At 38.7% G+C, this 23,352-nt stretch overlaps 1 protein-coding gene across 2 annotated transcripts in view; it reads left to right on the plus strand.

The window, feature by feature from the left end:
• The window catches only part of LOC128085180 (ubiquitin-conjugating enzyme E2 E2), a 205,173-nt gene that overhangs the window by 164,304 nt on the left and 17,517 nt on the right, over positions 1-23,352 (plus strand). For both annotated transcript variants that reach the window (XM_052692281.1, XM_052692280.1), the window contains exons 4-5: positions 4,039-4,171; positions 16,290-16,437. In XM_052692281.1, coding sequence (XP_052548241.1) covers positions 4,039-4,171; positions 16,290-16,437 — 281 coding nt within the window. The remainder of the gene's footprint in view (positions 1-4,038; positions 4,172-16,289; positions 16,438-23,352) is intronic.

Here is a 23,352-nt window from a genome sequence, read left to right on the forward strand (position 1 = left end):
GACAAAGAGTGCAAAGGAAGACACTGGATTGGTCCTCATTTTCCACTTCACCAGAAACAAAGCATGAGGTTATGCTACCTCATTATAGACACCGGGGAGGCATGTGATCCCTAGTCAAGAAACTTAACTTAGATTAGAAAATAATAACATTATTTTGACTAACTTATTCCATATGGCTACTTGATAAACATGTGGGATACCATTATTTCTTTGACCTTCTGTATTTTCACTGTTTTGAATTATATTCTGGCAATGGAAAATCAGCTCTGATAAAACTAAAAGTCAACGGTACTTTTCTAACTTCTCCAGATAAGTTTTCATCTGGAATGTCTCATACAAGCTGTTGCTTACACACAGCCCTTCAACATCATTTTAGGATGAGTATTTTAGTATGTTCTAAATGCAGGGAAAGCCTGGGATTTTTGATTCATTGTACTGGACAAGCAGTTTTTGGCTGCACTACTTTCAAGTGACTGCCTGCCTAAAACATCTTGAAGGAATGGAAAACACTCAGCACATTAAGTGTATTTAAAGCAAAATGAATTCAGTTATAGCAGCATTTAAAGTATTTTGCAACTAACTGCAATTGAGTGCATACATTTCATTTGCAAGTACATACGTTGGAAGTAGAGACAGAATGGATGGATACAGGCAGAGGCGAAGGAAAGTGGAGTACAAAGGAAATGATTTTATTGACTTCTTTCTCCTGAATATCATACACCCATGCTGCTGCCAGAAGGGGCTCCACATCTAGCCTCCTCAGCTCCAGGCATGTGGAACAGGCTTTGCTCTGTGGGAAATAATGGCAGAGGGGAGCTGCCTTTTGATAAGCCTTGGTAACTTAAAGCCTCAAAGGGCCTTCCTGCCCAGCTGCACCCCTTCAGCCCTCTGCTGCTAGGAGATAACACAGGAAGCACTGGGAGTACTATCTCCATTGATTCTGCACCAGGTTGGCAGCACCAGCTCTTACATGCCTTGTCTGGGATCGGCTCAGTTCAAGGCAGTTACTTTGCCCTTTGCTGAGCAGGTGTACATCCGAATCTGTCCTTCCAAAGATGACAGGACTCCAGGAACTGAGATGTTTAGTTTACTTTCTTTGAGATCTGTGGTTCAGTTGCCAGTAACACTAATAGAGTCAGAATATAAATCACAGTGAATGTAAACCATTTGGGTTTCAATGTGCTGGGCAAATATCCATGTAGAAAGAAGGGCAATTAAATCCTCTTGCATTATAAACCTTACAGAATCAGGCTCTGGCTGAGGTCTTGCACATATGGGAATTTTCTCTGGTGAAGTCTGATGAGTCGTAGTGCTTGTTGCCAATAATGTGGATAAATAAAAGGCTTAACAATTAGAAGAGAAAGGAAACAAAGATAATACACCTGTCAAACTTGTTGTATTATTAATGTGCAAGGGAAAAAACGTTATGCTTGTGCATGCTGTTGCCCTTAGTACCAGCTGTTGACTGTGCACATGAATCCGTATTTTCCATGAGCTGAATGGCCTTGCTGCCAGCAAGCCCTCCAACAGGCAACACTGATAACAGCAATCTACCCACACTCTATACAATTCCAGCTATTCTTCGAATTAATAAAAATGCTTAATAAAGCTTCATCTCTCATTTGCAAAGAAAACCTTCAATTAATGTTAATCAGCATCCTCAGAATGTGATCAGGCAGGGTTTGTAGCTGGATGCGCCGAAACAGTTCAACTGGCAGATGGAGCATTTTCCAACTATTTTAATTAATGAATGCTCATTTCAAATGTTAATGCAATTAAATAAATAGGCAAAACAAATAAAAATAATATACATTATGAAACTGCCACTATCAGAGGAAGTTTTGAACAAAAAAGTGAGCCTTGCTCAAACCCAAGAAAAGCCCAACCATCCTCTCTGCTGGCTATGTAAGCTCTAATAAAGACAGGGCTTGCTGTTGTTGCTTGCTTTTTTCAACTGTTTCTCAGGCATTGACATTTATATCACTTCCATTTTAACCTGCTGGCATCAACTGAGTCATTTCTTCTCCAAGTATTAGAACATTTTTCTGCAGAAAATTAGAAAGGATTTCCTTCACGTATTAGAGACTTGTTTCATGTAAGATTTAGGCTGCCCCTGCTTCTTACCTCTTTCTATTTGAACTAATTGCCTGATTTTTTTTTTTTTAAGGCTTTACTTTCTGTGAACTTTGTATATCATAGCACTGATGTAGTCCCACACTCGTTTGGGTTTATAAAGAGTTCAATTAGTCCCTTAATGCCTAGTTCAGTCACAATTAAACCTTCCCTGTTGACTCGGCATTGGTCTTTCCAAAGGCATGGAGGTGTTTTTAATTATTCATTTTCTGGTTTGTTTCTTAGAGCAGTCTCAGCTGTGCTTTATTATTCAAAGGTTAATGCAAACTGAGAACTGGGTAAATTAAATTTGTTTGGCAGCTAGCAACTTGATGTATTGCAGACACTGTGAAATATGGATGGGTGGGTGGGTGGGTGGATGGATGGATGGATGGATGGATGGATGGATGAATGGATGGATGGATGGATGGCAAACAGTCAACACTTTGCTACTGTGACATTTTAAAAGCCAGATTTTATCTTTAAAACAATTGTTAGTCGTATTACTATGGCTGATAGCTAATTAATGTTCCATAATGTTATATTCTCTGTAACCCATTTTTGTTAAGAAAGCACATAGTTTAGAAAGCCAAGAAGCATTAACAGCTATTAGAGAAAATTGATGTAGGTACCATGACTAATGAACTATGCCACACTAAGACACTGCATTGTATGAAGGGAATCATGCAGTCAGAAGTTTTAATGAAGGGAGCCCAAGGAATTTCAGGTGAAAGAGGGTTTTATTAACTTTCAGCGAACAAAATGAATAGTTGAGTAGTGAACATGACATGATGTCGTATAATAATTGTATGCCTTGGGTACATTGTGAGGCATGGAGCATAGCCAAGAGCTTTCATCTGTTCTGTGCGCAGGGTTATTTCACTAACCCTTGCATACTGTGGAAATCTTTATTGCAAATATAACAAGAATAGTTTCACAAGAAATGCCTTAAGACAATACCACGTCACTTACTTAAAAAATCTACCAACGCTGCATTCCTTTGAAAAATATTGATCAGATATTCAGAAGTTCCCATCCCAACTGATCCTAATTAAAATTCATGTCCTGTTTCAAGGACTTGTATCAGCAGGCTGTGAACTAAAAAGAAGTCTTCATATATCTTAAGAGGCCACTCTGGGTAAAATACATCTTTCTTTGGATAAGCATTATGTTGTATGAAAAAAGGCTATATAAGCTTTTGGAATAGTAATGCTCAAAAAATTCATTAGTTTTTAATTTGCTTTTTTCCAAGCATTGACTGTGTAGATAAGATTTTAAATATTGTTTCAGTACAGTGTTTTTAAGTGAGAACTTTGAATTAACTTAATCCAACAGTTGAACCTGCTTCTTGTTTATGACTTTTTAAGATAGCATAAAAATTGCCATCTAAAGCAGCTTTCTGTACTAGTGACAGGAGTCCTTAGGATAGTAACTTAGAAAGTGCAGCTGCAAGGTCATTTGTAACACGCTGTCATTAGTACAGTATGTGCTGTATAATAATGTGTGTAATTACACTGCTACTGATGAGGTAGGTGGATGAGAAGGTAGATGAAAATAGGATGGCTTGTGAAGCAAGACGGTGACAAGGCATCTCAGCAAAGTCTCTGTATCCTTGTACAGTAAATACTTCACATCTGCCCAGTAGAATATTTGAGATAAGACCGCCAGGAATTTTTCTGTGCTTATTTGAATAATTTATAATGTGATTTTAATACTTCTTCCTGGCTGAATATATCGCTTCACTGACAGAGCTCAGGACACCAGTAAGATGTGTCATGCAGGACTAACTAATCAACTACAGTACTCAATTTTCAACCCAAAGCATTGCTGCAAATCCAGCACTACTACTAATAGAGTGTAACTGATGCAGTATTTTCTTAATTGTATGTGGTTATTATGTTATTTTTTTTTTGTTTTCTATTTTAGTGCTGGACCCAAAGGAGACAACATTTATGAATGGAGGTCAACTATACTGGGACCTCCAGGGTCAGTATATGAAGGTGGAGTTTTCTTCCTTGACATTACCTTTTCACCGGACTATCCCTTTAAACCACCTAAGGTTAGTAGGAGGATATTGAAAGTCTGATAGGAATCCTCTCCTTGTGATATTTCTAACATCTATGTTGGTATATTGTTGTAGGATGAAATATAAAACTTTCAAGGCAATAATGAATATTTAAACAGAGTATTTTGATGGAAAGAATTTAAATGATTGCCTAAAACTTGCTTGCATGTCTCTGGTATAGTTGGATAGATATGGATTGATTTAGCAAATGGTTGTATAATTTCCAGCAGTTATTTGTTTAATTTGGATTTGTTTCGACTATGAAGGTAATTATATTTGAGTTGCATCTTTTGTAAGCAGCTGAAGAATCTTTCCAGTTGACCCATATCATTCACCATGGGTCTGTGGCAGCCTGACAAAAAATGCACTTTTTGTGCTACCTCATACAAATTACTTCTCCAGATGCAGACTACATTGCAAAGATTTAATTGCTTTGTGTTTATTTTCTGGAAGGCTTTGGAAATACGTCAGCAAAGACAAGAAATTGAATAGAAAGTCAAGAACTAACAGAATTCCTTACAGATTTGTTTTCTAATGCTGTCAGTAACGATGCTAACCACAAAATGTAAAGCTCTTCCAATAATATGAAGCTGGCAGATCATTACCATGACAGAGAAGGCTTAGAATTTCATACAGGAAATATCTAGTGGTTTTGAAGACCAGAGAAACAAAAATGGGATGAAGAGTAGTAGTGTAAAATCTCACTGATACCCAATAGTAATAACTGTTGGGAGAGGATGTCAGAATGGGATATTTTGGTTGATCAAAGGATTATTGCAAACCACCAACCTAATGCATCTGAAAAAAAAAGTAATATATTCCTAAGATGCATCATCTGACATTTTCTATAGAGATAAGGAATTGCTGGCATCATACACAAGACACTTGTAAGACTTCATCTGGAAGACTGACTACAATTCCTAACACCCATATTCACTAGCATAAGGAGAAACTTTAAAATTTACCCAGCAAGGCTGTTAATAGAATAAAATAAATTGATGGGCCTGTGTATTATGAAACAAAGTGAAAATAAGTTAATTTTCCACCTTCCAAGTATGAACAGTGAGGTTTTGGAACAGGTCCCCATAAGAGTTGTGGAAGCAAAAATGTTTCCCTGTTTTTTTGACACAGATGTGAAAGGTTTGAGATATCGTGTTTGCCTATAATAGATGAGATTGCAGTGAAAGACAAGTTGATCCTTATTTGGTTGCTGTAATATATTTAAAGAGGAGCATTTGTAAATAAAATTTTAATGCAGCAATGTTAATATTTATAGTAGTTTACATTATTATCAGAAAAATGTGTTAAAAAAAGAGTAAGAGATGTGTTCAAAATACTTATCATTCTTCAAACTGCACTTTCCCAATCAATGGCCAAAAGATGGGAGAAAACCACACACTGTAGCAGATAGGGATGACCTATCTTTGTTTCCCATTTCTAGTGTTCCAGTTTAGGGAAACTTTGAGATCACAGACAAATATTACAGGAGATTGTGCAATGAAGAAAAACGTTGAAACTTTATAATGGAGGCTTCTGTCAGTCAATTAAAGCATGGAACGCTGAACTCAGGCAATGCTCTCTTCTCCTTACTTTCCTTCTATTCATTTATTGAGTATATTTGTTTACTGGGTATTGGCATATCCACTGAATGGATTTCTTGAGCATAAAACAGAACATGAAGCTCTCACAATGATTCAAACCTGATATGTAAATAATCAAATCTGAAAAGCAGGGTGCAGGGTTATATTTTCTCCTTCTTTTTGTTAAATCTGTTGAATTTTAGGCAATGTATAGAACAGCATCCTTTTAAAATAAAATGTAATAGTCCAGTTTGCTGTTTCCCCATGAGACAAAGACTTTTTCAGTCCACCCTCAGTTGTGTTTCCCAAGTGTATTATTTTCAGACACTAACAATGCATCTGTGCATTGCTTATTAATGAAATATCAAGCAAAGTGGTGGTGCTTACTCTGCTTTTTAATACATTTTTTGTCTGTCTTTATCTTGAAGCCAATTGTCATTGTGAAAAATGTGTGCATATAAATCATATGAAAATATATTGCTTGATAAAGGACAAGATAGCTGATGATGCCATATTGTGTTACTAAAAGGGCAGTATTTATGGTGAGAGAAATTGTTATCTATAAGAAAGTAATGAGTACATGTGCACAGGGGACAACCGTGTCAGACAGAACTAATATTTCACTAGTGTATTTTGTACACGTAGATTCTTATTCTATTTACTTGAGCCACTGTCATAAATAACCTCTATTTTCAATCCCACTGTAAGAAATCTTAAACTGTTGCTACTTCATTACACATTTTTTTCAGATCTTGTGAAATTGATTCACAGGTTAAACAGTCTAGGTAGTCCCTTGAATAAAGCAGTGTGGAAAGATGACTATGAGAGTCATAAGGTAGCTGCTGCCAGTCAGTATCATTAGGAAATGGTATCCAAATATGTTCTTAAAACACTTATTTCTAGCTAAAGAAAAGTGGTGGCTCTGTGGAACATAACATAAGGCATCACTGTACAGTGCTATCATGTCACTGTGCTAGCAACTTTTTGGCTTCACCGTGAGATTTGTGATATTGAGACTCTCTTTAAAATCATTGTACTTAAGGTTACGTGAATAAATAATCTTAGAATTTTTTAAAGTATATCCCACTCTTCACAGCTCAAAAAAGTTTAAAAAAGGAAAAAAGAAAGAAAGAAAACTAGAGAGAAAATACATAACTGTGGAACATACTGAGAAGGACATAAAATGTATCCCTAACTGTTGGCAAGGTTACCTCCATGTCAGTACATGGCAGAAAGGGATTAATTCATGTTTCTTGCTATGATTGAATTCATACATTCCTCCTGAGATTTCTGTGGGCCACTTTCATCCCTCTTTTACCATGAACTAAGGAAACATTTAAATGAGCGCTGTCAAAACTGATCTACTAAAAATGTGACCACAGAAGACCAGGGAAGAAACAGAAACTGTATTTCCCACATGTGATTACTTGACCCAGCTTGAGGTTCCAAAGGCAAATGCCTGTGTCACATAGTTATTGTTATTAAAGGGCTTAATCCAAAGAGTATTAAAATCTGCAGAAAGGTTTCTACAAGCCATTTTCCAAATCTATTTTGAGGTGTCACATACTCTTACCATGCATGTGCATTTTGTAAATGCATGTTGGGAAGCGAAAAATAATTTCTAAATTTAGAAAATAAATTAATATATTGAAAGTAAATTCTGGATAAATGTACTTTATTTTTATTATTATATTTTTTTTTAAATGATATAACCTTTTATTATTATTATTATTATACAAAGGTCTTCATATTTTCTAGAGGATCCAAATTCCTTCCATAAACAGAGTTAATGCTTATTTTGACCACATTGATCAATTCTGCTTCGTATGGGAAAACATGGATTAAAATTAAAAATCTGAGGGCACATTTGCACATGAAGAAAAGATGCTTCAACCTGTTTTTTGAGAATGAGGGGAATGTACAAAGTCATTTTCATTTGGTTTTCCAGATAGCTAACCTGCTTTCTTCAGTTTTTTCACCTTTTATCTCTAATCCTTGCACTATGTGCCTTATTTTACGTTTGTGGTTTTGTACATGCAAACATTGCCGCCATCGGGCTTCCCTTCAGTCTTTCCCCTACAGATCTGTTTTCCTTCTATCTGCCTGTATAGTGATACCTGTTATGTCAGTGTCTTTCTAAAGCTGGGCCATAACCACAGTATCAAAATAAGTTTTTCTTTCCAACAAACTAGAAGATACCACGTGATAGGTCAGAGCATAATTTGCTCTCATTATTTTTATTTTTCCCCTTTCAAGTCAGTCTATGTCAGTCTTTCAGCTTGGTTTCATGCCTTGAAACTGGACTCCCAGCTTTCTGAGCCAAAGTTCAGTGATCCTTCAGCTCTGTTTGCCTTGAGGACTCATGGCATTTTGCTTCAATTTTCCATCCCAGACTAACTTCGATTTCTCTGTGTAACCAGGGAATAAGATTTTTAGAACAACTCATCTGAGAATGGACAAATTAGCTTTGGCTTTCTGGGATGCCCCATCCAATTAAAAATCCTGGCTGGCCTCCACTGCAAGGAAGTTTCACTAAGTCCACGGAAATGGCTGAGCAAGCCAAGAAGCAGGCAACCTGCAGAACCACCCCATCCTTACAGCAGTGCCCCAAGTCTCACATTGGATTTGCAAAATGTTGAACAATATATACATGATCTCTGCCAAAGGCCAAATGTAGTGAGAGTTCAGTCTTGGTCATAAGGTGAAGAGGCTTCACTTCAGCCCCAAAATGAGATGTTTGCCTCCTAGTGCAGCAAGTTCTAGAATCAAGAAAGCTGCAGCCCATTCAGAGCAGCCACTTAAAGAAATGAAGAAAAGTGCTTAGATGGCTTGCCAAAGAAATAACGTTGCATTTCTCCAATGCTTTAATGACCCCTCTGCCCTTTGTGAAAATATCTTTGAGATTTCTTTTTCCTGCTATCTTCCTTTCCTCCCTAATGGATTCAGACAGTTCTCTCCTTGACTTTTACAGAGGAAAGCTCTCTCTTGTTTCGTCTCTCCCTCTCTGGGGTTTTGGATGGGATACACAGTTTGCATATGTGGGTAGATGTGTATCTGTGGGTGTGTGTAGATCTCTGAAAGTAATGCTTCCCATTTATTTTCATGAAAACTACAACAGATAGAGCTCAATAACACTATTTGATAGAGCAAATTCTCAGCTACAAAACGCTATTTTTACAACATAGTCATCACTATTAGCCATGCATTTTCACCGGCTATGAACAATTATACACACTCATAAAAATCTGCCCCTCTACTGCCATCTGTCACATGGCAACAACATGTAATAGAATATTGTTGGGAAGGTTCAACCTCTACTGCCGTACTACCAACATCTGCCTCCAACATTGGTCAGCAACATAATAAAATAGGAGAGATTACTTTTGGAGCAGACCTCACAAAACAGCAAAATAGAATGACAGAATCATTAAGGTTGGTAAAGACCTCTAATACCATGTAGTTCAGTGCATCAACCCATCACCTTAATGCCCACTGAACCATGTCCGAAGTGCCACATCTACATGATTCTTGAGCACTGCCAGGGAATTCCAGTCTACCACTTCTCTGGGCAGCCTCTCCGCTTTTTCTAAGAAATTTTTTTCCTAAAATGCAGCCTGAACCTCCCCTGGTAGAACTTGAGTTCATTCCCTCTAGTCCTATCACTGTTACCTGGGAGAAGAAGCTGACCCCCGCTTCACCACAAACTACCTTCAGGCAGCTGTAGACAGTGATCAGATCTCCCTTGAGCCTCCTCTTCTCTAGACTGAACAATCCCAGCTCCTTCAGCTGCTCACCATAAGCCTTGTGCTCCAGTTCCCTCATAGCTTTGTTGCCCTTCTCTGGATACACTCCAGGACCTCAATATCTTTCTTGTAAGGGGCCCAGAACTGAACACAGTACTCAAGGTGTGGCTTTACCAGTGCTGAATTCAAAGGGATGATCATCTCCCCACTCCTGCTGACAACACTATTTCTGATACAAGCCAGGATGCCTATGGCTTTCTTGGCCACCTGGGCAATCTGCTGGCTCACATTCAGCCAGCTGCCAACTAACACGCACAAAACTTCTTCCTCCATGCAGCTTCCCAGCCACTCTGCTTCAAGCCTATAGCAGTACACGGGGTTTTTGTGACTGAAGTGCAGGACTTGGCAGTTGTTAAAGCTCATACAATTGGATTTAGCCAATTATATATAAGTATACAAACTTTTTGACCTGAAGTCTTCTGCAGTTTAACGATCGTGGCAAATTAACAATGCAATAGGAGCTAGAACTATTGAAGGAAGGATGATAATTCTATCATCCTGCATACAGTCCTTCCAGACCAGGAAATCTTTGCTTAGTCTTTCATACAGGTATTTGCAGAACAGTGAGCGCTCCACAAGAGCACACTCCCCGCAGGAGTTGTCACTGTAGTGGTGTCTGCATTTACATCAAGAATAACCTCATTAATAACTTCTACACAGATATTTGACTGTGTTCAGTCTATTACAGTGTCAATTCAATTTAGCAGTAGCTATACAATATGGATATATCTATCATTATCCTAGTACTCTGCTAGCTTTATTTTTTAATTTGAGTGATTTATAAAATCTCTTAATCCCAACTCTACAATTAATCTTGCTAGGGACTTTAATCTCAGTTGACTGAAAAATGGTTCACAGGACTTGAAAGCTGCACTATGCTAAATCACCTCTAAATCAAAATTAAAATAACAGAAAACTCCATTTCCTCCCTGTAAATCTCATATGTCTATCAAATGACTGAAAAATTGTTCTCAGCATTTGAAAGCTTAGCTGTTTTAAATTAATTCTGAGACTGCACGGGAAGTCTTTTCCTTTTGTAAATATAATATACAGTGTGTGTAGAGTCTCATCTTAATGGCAATATTAAACATCTCTTCAGTTTGTTATATGTAATTGCCATATAATACTAATCTCTAAGCACAAAATATCATTATTTGGAATCCTTCTGCTTTGGTACAATCTTTGTACTAATTTCATAAATTCAGTGTTGTGTACAATGGGCATTTCCTTTTATTCTCAGCTTTACTCTACTTTATCTCACTTAGTGTGTAAGTGATTGGCTGCTAAGGACACTTTTGCCTGCTTGCAAGGGTAGATGAGAAAAAATAAGCATTCCTTGATATTGCTAGCCTAAATTGCTCAAACAAAGCTTACTTGGTAGACCCATACTTTCACTTATGTTTGTTTCCATTAACCCAGTTTACATGTGAGCCTCTCAAACTCACAGTCACCTTAAATTCAGGCTGTCTGATCACGACCATGTACCATATCTTCAGCTCTGTTGTAGGCAGGGCTTCAGTCTGCTTTCTGTTGCCCTCCCCATGACATGACCAGCCTTTCAATACAACAGTTTCCTGTCACTGTTACCCAGACACCACGTGCCTCACCACCACTTGCTGGAATGCTCCCTGTATGCCACTGGCTATGTGTCTGCAGGCAATGCTGCATCTATAGGGCAGTACACAGCATTCAGCTCAGTGTGGGTCAACTCAGGTGGCTCCTTCAGAAACTTCAGTGTGTCCCCAAATGACAGCATCATGAGACATGGAGGGCAGAAACACTTTAGGCAGAAGAAGAGATTCACAACTATATTTTATTACCAATAAATGCAAAAGACATTTGATAGAACAATACCATGTAAACGTCCAAGATTTCCTTTGAATTCAGATATCTGAGAATTCTTCTACTACTTGCCAAGTTGAATTGCCATTTCTTCTAATGAGTGATTTCTCTCTTAAATATATTTTGTCCTTTTTTATGTGTAGAGATGCATGTATATAGATGTGAAAGGGAGTTTTAACTATATAATTATAAAAGAAGACAAACAAACTGTAAAGGTGCAAAATCAAGTCAGTTCTGAGGGAAAGGAGCACTTGGGGAACTCAGGGAGGAAGTGTGTCTGGGGCTATACAGCCTACGTGTTTTATTCTATGTAAGGGAGGATTTGCTTTGTAAAAATTAAAAGGGCAGTAAGTCCTTAAAAGTGTTGCTGCCTATAAACAGACTTTATTACTGAATTTCCCTATGCCGTTACTAAATATAGTAGTAACTAAATTTTATATTAAGCTAAAATCATTTTAATAAAACTCATGCGGATTTTGTCAGATAATGCTTTTGACATTTTGCATCTTACAATATTGTTTCAATTCTGAACCTCTCTAAACTGGACAATTTTCCATTTCCTTTTTTTCTCTCATGCTGTTCTTTTACTTCCAGAAAGCAGCTCAGTTCAGGAAATTTTTTTACTTGCCCTCTTGGGTACATTAGAGATAATGTAAATCCCCGTTCATGTTTTCTGCTATTATGTTTGTGTAAACTAAGTATATTTCTATAGAGCATACATTTAGCATTGCTGTGCTTATTCATATTGATGTTTTTTCCCGAGACGGAGTGAGTAGTTACTCAGCTTCATAATTACCATGAATATAATGAATAATTATTCACATTGCAGACTGTTTCATTTTCAAAAATGTTAAAAATTCCCTCGTATGCATACTATTACATGTCTTTTAAATCATGATCACTTCTTTGCTGTGTCTCACACAATGCATTTTGTTGCAGCAAACGCAGAACAGTTTGCATATCAGACTTTTCTGTAGGTCAAACAAAAGTAATTATGAGTTAATATTTCCTGCTAGAGATGATCACGTATGTTTTCCTTTGATGTATTAAACCGTGGCTATTTTTTGCCAACTAAAGTTTTGTAAGAACTGTCTGAAGTTCATCTCTTGGCATATATCTAAACCTCGCCCTTTAAACAGTGAGCATCATGAGGTCAGTCATTTATTATGCACTTGATGTGATAATCCATTAAGTATCCCAACAATTGCTTGTGTGCATGCTACTAATCTGTAGCTGCAAAGCAGAGATGGATCATCCTGTCATAGAAAGGCAGCCTCAGTGCTTGGCACAGATAAAATGAAGTGCACCCAGTCAGAAATTTAAGGATGCTAATTAATACAAAGGTTATTACATGGATATTGTGTTCCTCATACCTGTAAATAATGTTCACTTAGGTTGCTTTACAGTATTTTTCTAAAATGACTAAAAAGTGTAGGCCTGTTCTTGTTTTTTATTATTCTTTCTGTTTGAGCAGACAAATCTATTGCTCATAAACTCTGACAAACCGACATGAGAATTCTTACTCCCTCCTGAGGGAGGGAGTCCATGAACATCATCATAAAGGGCATCGTATTTTTTAATATATATATAACCTTTTCTGTATGCAGTACAACTTCTTCCACTTCAGGTAGTGCCACTACAGTTTTATTAAAACAGAACTCTTGGGGAATATTAGCAAAAGACAGAAGTTTCATCTCAAGAAGGACTGCAGGATTGCACCCTTGTAAGAAATGAAAGAGCTTGAAAGGAAATTTTGTAAAACTGCAGGAATGAGAGCCCTGGGATCTCAATCCTGCTTCCAGTGTTGACCAAGCAAAAGAGTTTTGTTTCCATTTATTCTCCTGTGGACTCTGAATCTTTCCTTGCTCAGCTGCCCAGCTTCAGTGAGAGGAATGAAGAATGGAGGATAGGAGTTGAATCCAAACAGGCTGAATGAGGCAGTTCCTGAGTGCACGTTGTAATTCCTTATTTGCTGATACGCAAGAGTGGAGGACCATTTCTTCCTCTAGATACAATTTGAAACAACAAATTCAGTGTAGTCTGAAACTGAGGTGTGTTTGTGGAATTGTCCCTTTCAGAGCTGCAGTGCTTTTACACGCCTCCCTGTTAGTCTCACCAGAGGTTAAGCTGGTCACCCTCATGGCTGCAAGTGGCCATGGATTCTCAGGTTTAGACCTATGGTGGATTCTCAAGTTTAGACCTATGAACATTAGGTGCAAAGCTGAGATAGTGAGGGATTCTGAGACTAGATCATCTTGGAAAACCAGTGATCAAAATTACTCTGAGATCCAGGAGTAATTTGTCCTGCATGCAATCAGTTGTCTCCAGTCACTCAACTGTATTCCATTTTACTCTGTTCTTCCTCAATTTTGTAAACGGTCTTTCTGTCCTTAAACTCAGTGAAAAGCCAGTCATAGCTTCACATGTACTTCTTTTCTCTGTAATCATTTTCTCTCCCTCCTTTAGAAAAATAACCTCATTTTCTTCCTAGAGACTATACAAAGGGTTGTTTTGTGTTTTTGTTTTTTTTTTATTTGTATAATTCTGCTTTACAATACTCAGAAGGTTTTGGCATTCACTGGTAGGTAAACAGATGAGTTTGTTGTTACTTACTTCCATAACTGAATGTAATGTTCCTTATCATTACCCTTCAAAAGCTTCTTTATAGTATTTTTACAATTTTCAGAAGATAGCTCTATTTTTCATTATTTCCCATAATTCACATTTCTCTGACCTGAACTTTTATTAAAAAAAAAAAAAGAGATATCCTCTAAAAACTGCAGAACCAAAGAGAGTAAATCCATAGAGAACACTTACCTTTCAAAAAAAGATAAATTACTCCTCTACCACTCAATTGTCTGAGAATAACTCCTACTATACACCCACACGCTCCCTTGAGTCTCTGAATGGGATTGTTTAGGTGTTTTCATTAGGGGGTAAATGGAATTAGAATGCATCCTTTATAGGAACCATTTAAGTGGCGTCAAAGGTTAAAATATGACCATATTAAAGAAAATGGAGCTAACCTGGAATGATGATATCACTTGACTTCTCTCTACATACATAACAGAGATGACCTTGCATAACTTTAAAATGTGTATATGGCAAACTACACAGCATCCAGAAAGCTACACGTCAGCGTTTCCCACATTAGATGCAATTTGAGGCAGTGTCTGCATGAGGAAAGCAATATGTCATCTCCGCTATGCTGCATCTTACTTTTGCTTCTTTGGGAAGTGAAAATGGGATGGGGCTGCTCAGCTTGTCCTTTCAACAGATTTAGGATTGTGTAACTACCACCAGGCCAGAGCTTGCAAGGTGAAAGAAGATGATGGTTTTCCTGCAGGCTTCCTCAGCAGCTGAGGAGTTACACAGGGCAGTCACCTCTTCTTCTTGCACCAATCAGCATCCCTCCACAAAACAGCCTGGGCGAGGAGGCAGGCAGAGGGCAGGTAAATCCCAGTTTACCACAGGACATGGAAATTTGTTGGCCAGTTCAGAATCTGACTCTTGGATTTGCTTTTTCTGGGTTGTCTCTCCTCCATGGCCAAGGAGGCCTGGGCACCACTTGCCACCGCCAGCCATGGGAAGCTTTACAGCACCTGTGGGCAGCATCGTCTCCCACCCCTCATCCACAGTTCGCGATGTGTTACAGCCATCATTCATACAGTGTCTTTTGAGATTCTGAAAACTTCAATATTTTTGCTGTTGTAAAAATGCCACTGTATATTTGCATAGTCATTTTCAAGTGCACTGACATGTTTGGTGAGTGGATGACCTGTTTATCAATGATAAGCAGCAACCCTTATCATGCAAGTGGGTGCCTTCTTCAGTGTCGTGAGTTTAAAATGTAGTGGGAAAAAAAAATAGATCAAATTATTTGTGAAGAATAGCCTTCCAACTACAAACATATATAATCCTGACTACATTTATCCAATAGCCTAAGATGGCAATGGAGTTGAACAGTTTACATAAAATAAGAACTACCTCCATTCATCCAAGTGACTCTCTGAGTCCCATCAAATTCATAGTGTTCCTTCTTGGCTGTTCTCAAAAGAATGTGTGGCAAATTGTCTATCCTCTAAAATGACAACAAAGCAGTTGCATATTAAACTCCGTGCTCAAATTGATGGCATTCTCCTAAGCAGGTTACGAGCTCCAACTGACCCTTATCTTGAAATAATTTGAAAGTATAATTTAATCTGTGCAATGGACTCAGTGGGTTTCCCTCACATTTGATGAGACCACGTACATATGATTACTCAGCGTGCCCAGTTACTGCTCAAATTTTTATTCATGGAAGCTTGGAAAAGCACTTTTTTCAGGAAAAGTAATTAAGCAAAAACTTTATTCCAGCTATGTACTGAAAAGTGGAAACAGGAACAGATACCATGGGAAAAGTATAAGGAAGCTGCTAGGCTGTGTAGGAATGGGGTCAGGAAAGCCAGGGCCCAACTTGAACTAAACTTGTCAAGTGGTGCCAGGAACAACCCTGATGGGCAGTCGGACTTCATAACTGCTCTCACTCCCTTGACTTAAGGGAAGAGGAGAAAATGAGATGAGGAAGGGCTCAAAGGTTGGGATAAGGGCAGGGAGATTGCTCAACAATTACTGTCATGACCAAACAGACTGGAGGAGTTTAATATAATTTATTGTCTATTACTAATAGAAGAGAGCAGTGAGAACTAAAACCAGACTGAAAACACTTTCCCTCCATCCACCCTCTTCTAACTCTTCACCCCGAGCACCACAGGGGAACTGACAGAATACTGACATTTCAACCACAAAAGCAGAATGGTCTCTTGTGCAATTTTTTTATTGCTTAATAATCATGCTAATTATTGGCTTGTACACCACTGCACTTAGACAACACGCTGTCTTTTCTAGGTAACGTTCCGGACAAGGATCTATCACTGTAACATTAACAGCCAAGGCGTCATCTGCCTGGACATTTTAAAAGACAACTGGAGTCCAGCATTAACCATTTCTAAAGTTCTCCTCTCCATCTGCTCCCTCCTCACAGACTGCAACCCGGGTAAGACAAATTCACTTTCATACATTTGCATTCATTTGCAGTTCATAGTCTGTCAGCATTTAGGATGTGGCTGGTGCACTCTTTTTCAGCTCTGTTTTAAAAAAAAAGATCAAAATTTAAGTTTCAAATTCATCAGAATTGATGCACAGTAAAGAAAGAAGACACAATGTTAAGACCTCTTGCATTTTTAGTAGTTGGAAATAAAAATCTGTTAATTCAGAAAGTTTAATCAGGGGAAAATACTTTGTAGTAGGCTACAGCCAGGACATTAGTACCAAGAAATATGAATGAGTTAATAAATATTGAAAAAAAAGCTTTCATTTAAATACGCTGATAGTATGGTCTTGAAAAGAATATGAACAGTAGCGACAGTGATGGATGTCTAACATGGAATCTACAAATAATGAAAATTAATTTGAATGAAGTTTATTCAATATCTTGGACAGCCTGTATGAGCAGTCAAAGCAAGCTGTCATTCATATTAACTTGCATAGCACTTAACCTATTCCCTCGGCTGTTTTAGATTTGTTTTCTGCAATTGACCACTAGATCTGTAATTTCCACTTTCTCTTAAGCAATTTGCCAATGAATTGTTCTGATTGCAGCCTTCAAAATTTGTAGTATATAGACATTAATAAGAGTCATTTAAAGAAAAATTAAGAGATCTGTTTATGCGTCTTAATGTTCTTGAGTTTGTTTTTTTATTGTACACTTAGTTTTGCTATATTATGATTAATTACTATCTAGGTTTTTAAGCTTTAGGTTTCCTGTTTCTAAACTTTTCTCCCCAGCCAAAAGGCTAAAAAAGTGCATTTCAAAGGGTGGAATGTGAGATTCTTGTGTAATTAGGGGCTGAGTCACATGCTGTAACAGAAGTCTGAATTAGTTCAGAGCTTCAGATAAGGTGAAAGTCAACTTTCGATTGCAGTTGGCTGCACTTTTTCCATGTGGGTGTGTTACTGTGTGTAGCATTAATAACAGCAGTGTTCCTTCCAGCTGAGATCTGGAGGTGTTGAGGAGCTCTGTGGTACTGTTTCAGACACATTTACTTCTGCAGTGCTGGATGCTCTCTGCATAGCTCTACAGAAGGCAGACTCCTTGTAGCACCCACCCCAACCCCTGCTGAGGTGCCTGTATGCAGTCAGGCAGAGTGGTGATCTACGGATAGGAAATGGGTATTTGCTCAGGTGTCTTAGAGACCGGATAAAGAGCTGCTGAGACACTGCTGCAAAATCAGTAACTGTCTATTAGAAAATATAACCATTTCAGAAGTTAATAGCAAAGCTATGTTGTGAGTGAGAAACTGAAAATAGATGTGCAGTTGTACTCACCTGTTTATAGAAGCAAATCAGTGGCTTGAAAGCTTGCTAGCTCCAACCAGTGATGTGAAACTTGGAATTTTCCATCTCTGATCTCTCAGTCATTTTCATTCCCTTAGACCAGTTTACAGATGTTGTCAAACAGCAGTGCCAACAGAGCAAGTAGTTGAGATGAACACTGAAAACTGTTACTCATAAGGTATTATCATGTGTAGCACATTAACATTCTAAAAATCAGTAGTTACTGTTCAGTTTCTTTCAGTTAGTAGCCATAAACATCATCATGACTTTGGTAAATAAAACGATTTTATGATATGTCATTTTCAATTTAAATGTGCTCTTTAAATACAAACTGGTTGTGGGTTTTGTTACTGTGTCATGTTAAAACTTGCATTATTTTTTGGGGGGTTAGGGATTAATGTAATTTCTTTACTTATAAGTTCACCTCCTTTGAGGAGCTGATGGCACTATCTGTGAACAAGAGAGTCATTTTTGCCTTCCTTTGAGACTACTTGCCTCAAGTTAGATAATTTTTTACATTAAAAAGTGAACTTCAAATTGTAGTGATGTGCAACAGAAGGCTTTTTACTTTTCAGTGTATTGCCTAATATGGTAGAGCCAGTTCTGGTTTGTCCCACTCGTTTTTATGAAATTTTATCATTAGCATATCATACCATCTAGCTGGAACATAGGTAGGTGGATGGATGGATAGATAGATAGATAGGAAGGAAGGAAGGAAGGAAGGAAGGAAGGAAGATCACTGATCTCTATATATGACTGAGATGCACATGGAAATATATATGCATATATTTTGCTCTCTGTCAGCTTGGGAGTGATTTTCTAATCACCAAGCCCTCTCTTCATCGCACTGGTCTACCCGTTTTTAAAGGCAGCAGCCCAACGGGGATCCCAATTTGATAAGCAACTCTGAACTCTTTGTTCACCATTCATCAGTCAGAAGTAGATCAGGTCAGATGGAAAGGAAACACTGAGTCTTCCACAAACACTTGGGACGGGTAAGTTTTCCACCCCCAGCGCCTGTGAAGAATAAAGTATCGGTAACCCCCTAGCCTTACATTTATGCAAATCTTCATTAGAACAACAAATAGCAGTGAGAATGGCAGCTAATTAACCCTCAGTCATACACGGTGATTAAACTGAGCTGAAGCACAGCTGCAGCTTCGTTGGCAAGCGCTGCTATTCTTCTCCAGCAGGCTGAGCAAATGAAAAGAGGTAGTTGCTCCTGCCGCTTCTGTCATTCACACAGTCATCTGCAAAAGCCATTGAGAGAGTCTCTTTCGTCTGTGGTTATACACCACCGTCCTTTGTTTCCTATCACTCAAGGCAGGAGGTAGTTTGTCCTTTTTAAACAACTCGTACAATATTTTACTCATAAGCTGTCTCAGTCCCTTCAGTCCTGATTGTTATTAATTGTCTCTATTTTGCTTGGCACCATCAGGCAGTAAACTGTGTTAATGAAATGTCTGAATTTTGTAACAGCTGGCTGACTTTTTTTGTGGGGGGAAGGGGTGCTGTAGTGTTTGTGTATGAGCGAACATGTGTGAATTATCTGTGAGTGCAGGAGAGCCAACTGGAATGATATCAGAGAGATGGGAGAGATGATGGGATGCACTAGCATTCAGTCTGGGGATTAGTACTTCTCTTTAAGGTGGTACTGTGGGGCACAGCACACCTCTTTTCCTTCAAAGCAGGGCCCCAGTCCTGTAAACGTTTTGGCATGTGCATGAGCAACCCTACGAAACCTGATACATGCCTTCATCTGCATAAAGCTGTGTGTGAGTAAGAGCTTGTAGGCTGTGTGCTTGAGTGATGAGCATATTTACTTCAGTGTTAGCCGCTAGGGCTTGCCTGCATGGGCAGTTAGTTATTCCAGAGTAACTCCATGTGTGTACCCTCCCTCTTTGAAAATGTATTAAGTCAGGAAAATCTGTCTTACTTGGAGCAAAAGTCAACTGTGCATTAAGTATGGAAGAGTAGCCTGGGGAGTATAAATTCCCACACTACCTTAATCCAAAATAGCTTTAAAGTGCAGATGGCCCCTGTGGATTTGCATTTTTACAGAGCTTGAAGTACAAAAACAAATTAATTATTTTTATATTTAGACAGCTGATGATGATGAGCTGGGTTAACATGTTTACTGTTCTCAGTTGGTCATTCCCATCACAGCCCTGCCAGAGGTTCTCAAGTCATATGGAAAATTCTCATTTGCAAATGCTTCAGAGAAAATAAATTGAAACACTGACGAGACTGCGATGGAACTTTTTCCTTTGCACGGCCTCCTTTTTCACACATGCAAAATTTGAACTTTGCTGGCCTGATTATCCCTGATGTCTGAACAGTCTAACGTCAAACCGCATCTGCTTAATAACACATGGCTAAGCCTTGATTAGGACATTAGAACAAAACCTGCTAAATCTCTCTCTTGCTTTTTTGTCATTGTTTTCTTCAAGTTACATACCATTTTTTCACATAAATGTTCCAGTGCCAGTGAGAATTTTATCCCTTGACTGCCCCATTAGCATTCTATACCAAGAAAACCGACCCTGATGGCCCAGTGTTGCTGTTGCCCCTGGTCACTGTAGTGCAGCCCTGCAGCCTGGGCCCCATGGCCTCATTTGGGCACTTACAGGCACCTCCTTGCCTGTTTGTTTCTCTTCCCATTTTCACCACGATAATTTTTCTAGTTGTAACACCAACTGTAACAGTGGGAATTGGAGAAAGGAAAGAAAGAAAAGGAGAAAGGAACAAAGGAAGGAAGAAAAAAAAAAAGTGAAGAAACAAAGGAAAAGTTGGGAAGGAAGGATTAACTTCTGGCAAAGTCAATGAGCAAACTGACAGCAGTAACCATTTAACTGGAGTGACCACTAGCCGTGTTAGTTGTTGTGACTCTGCTCTTAGATGCTGCAACATGTTATGTTTGCAATGTAAAGCTGCTTGTCTCTTGTTATCCTTTAAATACTCCAGAAAGTGTGAGGCAATTTGTTCAGTCATATTTACAATTTGCTTTGAACACAGTTTCAAATGGAAGCATGCATGTCCTCAATAGTAAGTATACATATAGAAGTAAATGAGCTGGAAGGATACCACTGCTTTACTTTCATGTGAGTCCCATCAGTTTTTATAGGAGCTGCAGTTACTCAGAGTGTCTGAAAAGCAGACTGCTGATGTTAAAAGGCTTTTCAATGCATGTTGTGGTACTCAAATATAATACCTCCATTAGACATACGCCTGCTGATTTTTACAAGTATTGTCATGAGTCAAGGCTTTAGTGGATGGTTTCATACGTTGTTAACCCACACTGAGTAACATGACCATGCAATGTCTTACATTTATCTAAGCTTAGATGAGCAGAGTCAAGCAACATCCTAGAGTTAGGGGATCCTTACTTATCTCACCTAGGGATGTGAGACATGCTTTCAAGCTTTCTTTGTATGAGTCATCCTTATGTTTTGCCTTTGTATTTCTCACAAACTTCATTGTTTTCATCACAGGATTGGTATAGTTGGCAGTTGCAGATAACATTATTTTTGCTTTTCTATTGCAATCATTAACTGTCCGTGTGATTTGGCATGATTTAGGTTGCTTAAATATCTTCTACTAAAAATATTAGCACCCTTACCAGCCATGAGTGTGCTGGAACTAGCAATAGGAGGTACTTCTCTCAATATTTTTTTTCTTTTTTTTCTTTGTTGTTTTCCTTTGGTTTGCAAGGCTCTGTGTTCTTACTGCTGAGAGTATGAAATCCCAGTTCTGTCATCCTTTGCAGAAAAGGATTCAATAGTGTAATTTAATGCATATCTTTGATCCTCAGTAGGATGAGAAACAGCACTTTGGAGAGTGACTTTTCAACATAAGCAATAAAAGCTCTAAAAGCTTGAATGGTATTTGCCCTGCTACAAAGATGCTGGAATTGCTGCTGTTTCCAGGACCTTTGTAAAATAGGAATAGGTGGGGAGAGTTCAGTCAGACGGTGCAAGATAGCTCGATTAGCACGCTGACCTGCTTTCCCAGCCTTCCTCCCACTCAGCCACCAGCATGCACTTTGAGGGAGATCCTGTCAACATGCTGTAGTGCTGCTGCACCATCCCTGGTGGGTTTGTCTACAGCAGTCCCCCCAGACCTCTCTGCCACAGGGTCTCCAGTTGGGATGCATAACTGATGCCTGGCAGGGGTCATGGGGCATGGGTCCAGACATAGTGCATGAGGAGTCGCTGTTTGGAAAGCTGCTTGAGTGCTTACATCGTGAATTTGTTGTATTGATTGGGAAAATTAAGCCTCATTCCTCCATCACTACCATTTGGCACTGGTATGTGGCAGGTAAGCACTGGCAGATCACAGCCAGCCTGCTAAGAAATTCCCTGCACTGGCCAAGTGGTTTCATTTGAAACCTCTCAGGAAAACCCATCCATTGTGACCTTAGGCTTGACTGCCAGCCTTCAGTGTGACACCCATGGACATGCTCCATTCTCCTGATGCCACTTCGGAGTGATCACCCCTGGTGCAGAGGCAGTAACATCCTGAGCTGCTGTGGCTGATTATAAAGTGAGCATCTACCAGTGCTTTAGATTCCACAGGAATAGCTCCTTTATTCAGCCTATAAGCTCCAGCCATACCACCCCACATTTTAATAGTCTAGTAGATGTCTACTGTACCAACAAAAAGATCTATTTTCAGAGTTACTGAGATGTGAATGCAGTTGCCTTCCCCCCCCCCCCCCCCAAAAAAAAAAAAAAGTTTAAAAATAAATCTAAGTCAGCTTAATAAAGGAAAATGTAACGTAGCTGTAAAAATAAAATCTGTTCCATGCTGGAGTGTTTGGCTCTGAGCAAGGATTTGGCTGCCTTGTGGTCACAGATCTGCAGTTTGGCTTCCATGTTCCAGCTTTAAAATAGCTACCCAGCCCTGGGTAATGAGGAACAGGTCCGTGCCCCTCGCTGCTTGGCAGGCTGGAAGTAGTGTTTTTTACTCTGCTTCTCTATATTTGGGCCTTTTAGGAAGCAAGTATGGTGTTTGTCCTCATCTGGTGCTCCCCCATAGCAGAGGCTGCTTTCTGTCAGTTCTGGTTCTCGTCAGATGTTCCTTCTGCAATTTTTTAGACTTTCCAATTATCATTCCTTCCAATCCCTCACCCCAAGTTGTGAAGTGAATTTAGAAATTCTGGATGACAGTAAGTTCAAGGGATGAGCCACTTCTCATTTTCCTCATTCAAGTAATTTTTTCCCTTAAAGCCATAATCTGCACATTTTGATACTATCCAAAAAACTACTTAACAATCAAATCTGGTTTTTTTCTCCTTCCCAATTAGCAGCTTAGCAGCTCTGTTCAGTTTATCAAAAGCACTTCTAGTCTTTCCTGTGCTCAAATATATTTAGTATTGCTCAGTGATAGAGCAACATTTCCTTTTAGAGCACCTTTGTCAAAATGTATAGAAAATAGGAAAATCCTGCTGTAACCAAGAACGTGTTAGAGTACATATGTCAAATGTGGTAAGTATTCCAGGAAATGAGTGAAATACTTAGAAATTGGCAAAATAATATTTGATTTGCTCAATTTTATGAGGCTGGTTAAACCCTGA

The sequence above is a fragment of the Tympanuchus pallidicinctus genome, unplaced genomic scaffold (genome assembly GCF_026119805.1).
Source record: "Tympanuchus pallidicinctus isolate F22 unplaced genomic scaffold, pur_lepc_1.0 scaffold3, whole genome shotgun sequence".
Taxonomy (NCBI): domain Eukaryota; kingdom Metazoa; phylum Chordata; class Aves; order Galliformes; family Phasianidae; genus Tympanuchus; species Tympanuchus pallidicinctus.